General features: G+C 33.1%; 1 protein-coding gene across 3 annotated transcripts in view; it reads right to left on the bottom strand.

Moving 5' to 3' along the window:
• Positions 1–25: 25 nt before the first annotated feature.
• Positions 26–8,851, bottom strand: part of LOC110033564 (protein STRUBBELIG-RECEPTOR FAMILY 7) — a 50,812-nt gene continuing 41,986 nt past the window's right edge. For all 3 annotated transcript variants that reach the window (XM_020737587.1, XM_020737589.1, XM_020737590.1), the window contains exons 14-16: positions 800–936; positions 502–658; positions 26–343 (exon numbers count right to left, since the gene is read on the bottom strand). In XM_020737587.1, the coding sequence (XP_020593246.1) occupies positions 203–343; positions 502–658; positions 800–936 (435 nt within the window). In that variant the 3' untranslated portion in view covers positions 26–202. The remainder of the gene's footprint in view (positions 344–501; positions 659–799; positions 937–8,851) is intronic.

Genomic DNA, 8,851 nt, shown 5'->3' with positions numbered 1-8,851 from the left:
TAGTCTTTTGATTTTGATCAAATAAATGCTTTAGCCTAGCTTATGCTATTTTATCTGCAATACAATAGCCAATTCCTTCCCCTTCAACTATCTTGGAGTGACAAAATCCGGCACCTGGGAGCTAGGAAATCTCATCATCTTGTAACCCACCAATAATGAGTTTCAACATATGTTACGAGCAAGTGTTTTAGAACATGTAGTACTATGCATCTCTGTTACCTGTCCTCCGGATTGCGTCTTGTGCATCACCAGCAAGCACTCTCTGGTTTACGTTGGCCCGTTGGACGAGACGAACCAGCGCTTGCACTACTTCTGACATCGGTGGTCTGAACTCTGGCTCAGGCTGTTAAACATGGAACTCTTCTTGTTATTATTGCTCATTGTAACAGTTTTTTGTAGCAAAAATGCATGGAAGGGCTTTGGAATGTAGAAATTATATTTCGAGGAATCAGGTCATAATAAGGATAAAAAAAGGGTAACACAATTTGATAGCAGCATTACCTGAACACATATGGCAATAACATCAGCAAATCGAGAAAGAGATTTTGCAGGGTAGAGCCCCTGGAGTTGTGGGTCGACCATCTTGTCAAGAGCATCAATGTCATGGAGCTGAGGAGTCGCCCATCGAACCAAGTGTTGCTCAGATCTTGGTCTAGAGCTGCCATGATGAAGTTTTAAGTTTTCAGACGAAAATGTTGAGGATCGAACGAGTGGAATAGGACAAAAATGATTAAAATTCAGCCCTGATCCTTTAAAAATGCTAGGTAGTGTGTAAAAAAATAAAATTGTAATGATTTACCTATCAAAAGGTTTTCTTCCGGTCAGGAGCTCTAGCATGACTACTCCAAAGCTATACACGTCGCTCTTCAGAGTGTACTGCCCAAACATGTCAACCTCAGGAGCATTGTATCCAGAAGCCAGGTTATGATTTGCACCCTACAAAGAGTTACAAAATTATGTTGGAATCATATTAACAAAAATTAGGAGCAACTGCAAGCGCATCATTTTACAGTCTCCCAGCACCGCTGATTGAAATCGGTTCACCATGGCATTTCTTAAGCTAATTATCAGAAAAAGTAAAAAAGAAAAAGAAAAAAAAAACACAATGTTAATTGAATCACAAATAAAAAAGAAGGAAATTTATCTGAGATCTTAAAGTTTGCATTCATTTATTATTTAGTCCCATTCTTCGAATAAAAGTTATCAGTCCTAATACAAGAAATATAATTTTAATTCACATTTTCCTATACAAAAAAAGTGGGTGGTGGGGGTGGGTCTTTTGGAATGGGTGGTTGAAAAAGGCTAGGAGCTTGTGGCAGTAAGCGAGAAAGATAAAGGTGAATTCCATAGCATAAATAATAAATAAGATTAGATGTTTAAATTGAATAAGATTAAAAGTAAACAAAGTAGCCTACAGATAAAATAAACCATGACCAACTCAATGAATTATTTAATTTGCCCAATAATATAACAGGGCTGTAGAATTCGACTACCTAGGCCAAAATATGTATCATACTCAAATCTAAGACACCAGGGAAAGGTTTAACTTACAGCACATTTGGTGCAGCTGTGTGGCAGCAGATCGCAAATACCAACATTTGAATAACACTTTTTTGGCGTTTTAAATGACACGGCATGTTGTAGGTGGGACCATTTCAAGTTGCGAGTCTCTATGCACGTTCCGTGTTTTTCAATGGGTTTCACTCTGCCCTAACTTCGACCTTCTTTCTGCCATACAACAAAGGATCTGGCGTTTTAAATGAGACGGCATGTTGTAGGTGGCATGTTTATTCCACCCACCACCCCCCCTGCCCTGATTTTTGTGGGTTTGTTTCTACTATTTTTTTATATTTCCTGCATTTGTGGGATTTCGGTTAGCTATGCATCCATCGTGGTTTAATTTTTAACATTGCATCTACGTTGGTTTGGAGCACTCTGCCTTAAAATTGATTGATGTTTTCTCTATGTTGGTTTGCATTTCGAACATACGTAGTGGTTTGAGTTTTCTGTGGGCATATGTTACCGGTCTCTGAGTTGGTTTGCATTCGGAAAATATGTTCTTCTCTGTGTATGTTCGATTATGTTTTTGGGAATTTGATCTATTGGGAAAGTGGGAATGTGAAATCTGTCTTTAGTGATTAGTGAATAATGGTTGATGCTAGTTTGTGCAATTTTGATAAGTTATGGTGGTTGTGTTCTGTGGGAGTTTAATCTCTCTTCTGTCTTATTAGTATGGTTTTAAAAATCAGATTAGATCGGCTGGTTCGATTAGTTCAACCATGAACCGGTCATTCACTAGTTTAGTCCAAGCTCAAAAGCGTTTTTGCATAGAACAGAGATTGAACTGATCAAAATCGAGTTTGAACAAGAAAACTAGAGAACTGATTCGGTTTTTAGAGAACCAACCAATTCAATTATTCAATTTTAGTCTTTTGATTTTGATCGAATGACCATAAATAAGATATTTAAATTAAAAAAAAAGAAAATATCATGTCCTAAATTTTTTATTTAGAATATTGTACAAAATATTCAAAAATATTGTCTTTAATTAAAAGATTTTTTTAATAGATAAAATGATATTAATGTATCATTAGTCTTATTTAAATTATATTAAAATAATTTAAATATTTATTATGTCATCCGATTTAATGGTTCACAACTTTGCTTATTAGTGAATTGCGGCGATTGTTTGTTATATGGAAGTTCCTGCTTGCTCTCTATTGGTTCGACCTACAGTATTCATAGATTGACATACAAACCGAGCACACAATCTTATGTGTTTACATTTCGTAGATTGATGGTAGTCGTATTCGTGCATATTTTAAAGTTGAGGCATGATTTACCTATGTTGTTTATATGGTAATAGTGTTGTTTTGATGCGGTTTTACTGATATGAAAGCTTCATGCTTATAAAGCTCAAATTTTTGGGGCATAATATTTAATAAACTCATTAGAATTGTGTGCTGGATTTGTAAATGGAGTTTGTTTGATGAATTGACTATGTGGAGATCGTGTATGCTAGTTGAATATGGGAAGTTTGTGCATGCGAATTGGATGAACTTTTATTCATGCTCTTTTTCCATGAGACCATGATGAAACATTATAGAAATAAGTTGCTAGTGGATGCTAGTTTATATGGAAGTGGAGCTTCTGCAGAGATACAAAAATGAGATATCATTTCAAATGAATGTGACGAGTAATTAACATATATGCTATATCATTTTGTTTTATAATGTTTATACATTATCACTTATATTTATTTTTCTCTCGTTAAAATTAAATGTTTAAATGGGCAAGACGAGAAAGTGGAGCTTTAAAATGCGGAAAAGAGACAGAAATAATAATGTGTTCTATGTTTAAAAGAAGTTTAATTGGGAAATAGACCCACAACATTTTTTTAGCAAAGAGGGGGTGACAAAACCTAATAAAAAGTTAAAACAAATAATTGAAAGTACGATAGGATGCAATAAAAAAAAGTAAGATCAATTAAAAAAGAATTGATAATTATGAAAAGAATTAAAGCGAAGAGCTAGATCTTACAAAGCAGAATTGATAATTATGAAAAGAATTAAAGCGAAGAGCTACAAGTCTTGGTTAGGATCTTACAAAGCAGGTACAAAGCAGACTATTGATGCATCAAAATAATGGTGGAAAGAAATATTAGAGGTAAATTTGTATTTTAGTTAGACAATTCCACATAATTATGTTAAACAATGCTATAAATATTTCTTATTTCTATCACTTATAGGTCAAGTCAAATGAGAAAAAAAATTAAATTTAGTGGCATTGATCATGAATTAGAAGAGAATCTAGACAACATGTTTGGTGGAGTCATTGTCACAAACGATCATACATGGGCCTTGAGTCAAAGAACAAGCATTGATGTATCTGAACCTATAGATTCTGAACACAAATCCGACTCAAGTGAGGATCCATTAGAAGAGAATCTAGACCACATGTTTGGTGGATTCATTGCCACAAACGATCATGCATGGACCTTGAGTCAAAGACCAAGCATTGATGTATCTGAACCTATAGATTCTGAACACAGATACGACTCAAGTGAGGAGCCATATGTTTTATCACTGAACATGTTTGATCCAATCATACAAAACAATCATCTTTGCAGCCTAGGGATAAAAGAAAGAAGAAAGATGACATAACACTCTTACGAAATCAGATTTCTCGGCTAGTTTCTGCATGCAGTAGTATTCTCTCTGAGCCTAGCACCTCACTTGCACTACCACCATCTGTCCCAAAAGTTATGAAAATATAACGAGAAACTCCAAAAATTTATAAAGATAAATCTATGTGTTTGTATGTCATGAAATTGTTGGAAGATCTAATAAAGAGCGTTTTTTATGTGCTTAGCACCTAAGCTTTGGTTTGATTACATATATTTTTTACAATAATCGCAATATTTGAATACAATATTTTTTTGTCGTCGCTTCATCAAACTGCTTTGATGTATTTTCTACACGGACTCATCATCATTTATATTGTGAGACATTTTTATTTTATGTGATTTCATCATTCAATTGATGCTTAATTTTTTTTAAAATAAATGATGAATAATAGTGAAAGACAATGCCATCAAATAATTATCAAAATAGCTATATGCATCATATATGAGTGTACTATAACTCATATAGTGTGAACACTCCTTACATGACTTTATGGTATATATGGGACAAATGTATTGGAGAGTTACTTTTAGGTCCCCAACTAGATTTCCTAACATGTTTCTTATGCAATAAGAAATTTTCCTAGATCTACTGGATGAATTACATTAAAATCATGGCCTCCATGGATCCTCCAAAATGATTTCGAGAGAAGTGTTAGTTATAACCCTCTATATTTTATTATATAATAAGTCAGACCTGCCATGGAGCAATTCCAACATTCATCGAAAATAATTAGTAGATATTTCTTAATTGGATTGGTTAGTGATTTTCCAAAATTGCTACACCTGAAGACCAAATATTTTAGAGCACACCCAAAAAAATTTTGAATCATCCTAGATACATAGTATATTTTAAGGTTAATTTTTTTTATCGGATTTTATAATATATTTTAAATATACCCAATCAATGTAAACATTTTATAGGATTGCATTTGTGTTATTGACGTAACACGCATTGATGCACGAATACCTCAAAATGAAAATATTGCATATATCGGGCGATGTGGCTCATAAACACAAAACATTATGGCTACTTGTGATTTCAATGTGCTTCACCTTTGTAATTGCTAAATGGAAAGAGAGTGCATATGATAGTCGGATTTTCAATTTTGTTGTGCGAAGTAGCCATTTTAATTTTTCTATGATGCCTCAAGATTAAGAACCTAAATAAAAAAAATATATATATAACTTATTTGCTAATGTGAATAAATGAATTTTTTTATATGTAGGAAAATATTATATGGTTGATGTTAGTTATCCCTTACAACATGATTTTCACAAGCCATATCCTGACATGAAATATCACATCTTATATTTTGAACGGGCTTGCCAAATAATTTGGAGAAGAAAATAAATATTTAACAAACGACACTATTCTCTACAGGTGTCATTGACTTGAGAGAACATTCAGTGTTTGGAAAAAAATGGATGATTCTTCGAGACAGGTGAAGATTATGACTACAATAATGACTTCCCAAAATTATATTCCATGACATCCAACAAAATCTGATATTGATTTTAATATTCTTGATGAAAATCAATTAATTGTTCTTCCTAAAGCATATGAGTATTGCTTGGGGAAGTCAATATTACCAATGATTTTGTATGTGACTCTTACATGCAAAATGGAGAAGCTGTTGGAGATGCAGTTGTGACAACATATTATGAATGTATTAGTAAATGTGTGATACTTGTATGTTATTATATAAAGACATGATTAATCTCTTTATGTTCTTCCATGATATTTATGTAGAATATTTCATAATCTATTATGTTGTTTTCTTCTTTCAATCAACAAGCATTATTCCACTTAAATGGCCTCCTAGGCAACCGCGAGTGTGATATAAGTTTATTTTTTTACATGTTCTTTGGTTTGGATGTATATGATGAAATATATGAACTTGGGGATTTTTCTGGATGACCATTATGTTGCTATAATTTTGAGATATAAGTTTGATATTAAAGCAACCAAGATCCCCTTTTTTTTCAGTCATATGACTATATGGGTTCTTCTGGAGGACTTTTATGCTGATATGCTTCTGAGCTCAATATCACATGGTTAAAGCTAACCAAAATCCCCTTCTTTTTCAATCATATTAATATAAAGGTTCTTCTGGAGGAGCTCTGTGTCGATATGCTTCTGTGACAAATTGTTCGGTATTACATGGTTAAAGGCAACCAAAATCCCATTTTTTCTAAGACCCTCTGTCTTCATACAAAGATAGATTATTTGCTAATTTAGTTTTGTTTTGAGACCTCACTTTTTTATAAATCTTTGTCGTAGTATTTTTATTATTCTTATTAGTTAATTCTTCATTTATCCTTATTATTATACTCTTACTGCAACCTCATGTTATGTTTGAAGTTTTCACATTTCAGAAAATATAAGCTCAAAGAATTATGTTGCTTCTAGAGACTTATACTACAATTTTGGATTACAATGTTATTGACTTAAAATAGAAAAAAAATTATAAGTGTCCAAGGAATAAATCAAGAGATGATTGTGATTTTTTTACTTTTTTATAAATCTTTATCGTTGCATTTTATTCTTCTTATTAGTTAATTTTTCTCATAACTTTATTATTGAACTATTAATGCAAGCTCATTTTACGTTTGAAGTTTTCACATTTAAGGAAATATAAGCTCGAAGTCTTATGTTGGTTCTAAAGTCTTGTACTGCAATTGTGGATTACAATATTACCAGGTTACATCACAAAGAGAATGCAGCAAATGCAAAAAAATTTATAGGTGTCCAGGGTTTATCAAGAGAGGACTACGACTTTTTTAAGTTAGCTAATCAGTTCAAAGAGTCTATCTCATATAGTGATCAGACATGGAGAATATCTAAGGAGGAAAAGTTATCCTGTAGGATTGATTATTGGAGTAAATGTAACAATGAGAAAATACTACTTGTTCTTGGACTTTTATTTCTTATTTTGATTGTTATATTATTAATTGTTAAGAAAGATAATTTAGATGTAATATTTGAACTTGTAATTTTTTGGGATTTCTTGATGTATTTTTTTATTTTCATATGAGTTATTAATCCTAAAATGGTTATCATACAAACAACAAAAGTATACAAGAGTAATACTGTCTTTTTTTCATAAACAAGTGCAGCGCAACTGAGACACAACTGAACTAACCAAACATACAGATAACTTCACCCACAACTTCCTTGCAACAACTTCCCTACAACAATTTTTTCAAACAACTGTTGTTATCCCAAATATACCCTTAATTTAATCAAATAAATTTCCATAATAATATAGTTTTGTTGTGGTCATTCCACCTTCCATGAAAATATATATTTGCATTAATAAATTAAAAAGATACAAAACTATGCATGTATGCATCTATGATGTACAAAATACTCTCAGGTACTCTACAAGTAACAAATTAATAGTTTATTTCCAGCAGGCACATCAAATAACGAAATTCATTTTTGACAACTTACCAACACAATAGATGACAATTTAATTAATAACCATGTTATCACAATCTTGTATGAGCATCAATATTATGTGCTATCATAACAAAAAATAGACCCTTTATTATTGAAATCCCTTGGTGTTGAGTTCAACATAAGTTGATAAATGGACACACGTCCATACTCAACACATGAAGCATAGCTAGCACATTAATTGTATTTATTTATTTCCAAGTTTTGTCATATCAAATATGAATGCATGTAAAGATATATGTTTATGTGCTGTTAAATTTCAAAAAATTAAAAGAAGAAAAAAATTAAATTAAATTAAAGCCCCAAGTATTATCGCCGGATTGATCCACATCTCGTAAATACCTAACTCGCTAAAGCACCCAACAATTTTCCATAAACCCAATCTATTCAATCTGAGGTCCCTGTCTCGCACAATTAGGCAGAGAAACCCAACCCATCACCTCTCCATCTCTCCCAATTGCAGCGCCTCTTTATCGCACCAAAGAAGCCTCCTTCTCCACTTCTTCCTCTCCACTGCCGAGAATCACATACAAAAATTGAGTCGTTCGCAAAATCCATGCCTTAGTCATTTGAGTCTCCCAACAGCAAGCTCCTATAAGATCTTTCCTTGTGTTTGCATGATTTGAGCTGAAGCCGATAAGAGAAACACTCGCAAAAGCTCGAACCCCTTCTTCTCAGACGCAGGAGGCACACATCTCTATCTTTCTTGTTCAAATCAAAGCCCACTCCACAACTTCCTCTTTGTTTCGAATGCAGGAAAGCTGTTCTCCTTTAAAAACCACAAGGCTTCCAAATTCCCTACTCCTCAATTAGAACTCGTCGCTCGTCATCTCTTCTTCATTTCGCAATATCACACTTCACTGAAGCCTTTATTTTCTTCTATTTTTCCTTGCACTGACACCCTCGTCCCCTTTCAGAAACTAACAACAGGATCAAGGTATATAAAGTCCTCTAAAATTTGCCCATCTCACTGCACCAAAGACCCTCTCCTCTACCCTAGCTCGAATCGCTTTCGTTGTTCTTCAATTGTATTGTACAACAAAGAAATCCACTAAAACATATCAATTGTGGACCGCACTCTTCCCTGTTGCCAGACCCAAACCGAGTCCTTATTCAAAGCTAGGTTTCTTCTTACATGAGCCCTTCCCTACTTTACAAGTATTTACATATTATATTACATATTATATGTTTTAAATTATATATAT

The sequence above is a fragment of the Phalaenopsis equestris genome, unplaced genomic scaffold (assembly GCF_001263595.1).
Source record: "Phalaenopsis equestris unplaced genomic scaffold, ASM126359v1 Scaffold001223, whole genome shotgun sequence".
NCBI classification, from domain to species: domain Eukaryota; kingdom Viridiplantae; phylum Streptophyta; class Magnoliopsida; order Asparagales; family Orchidaceae; genus Phalaenopsis; species Phalaenopsis equestris.
This window is presented reverse-complemented; position numbering and strand designations above follow the sequence as displayed.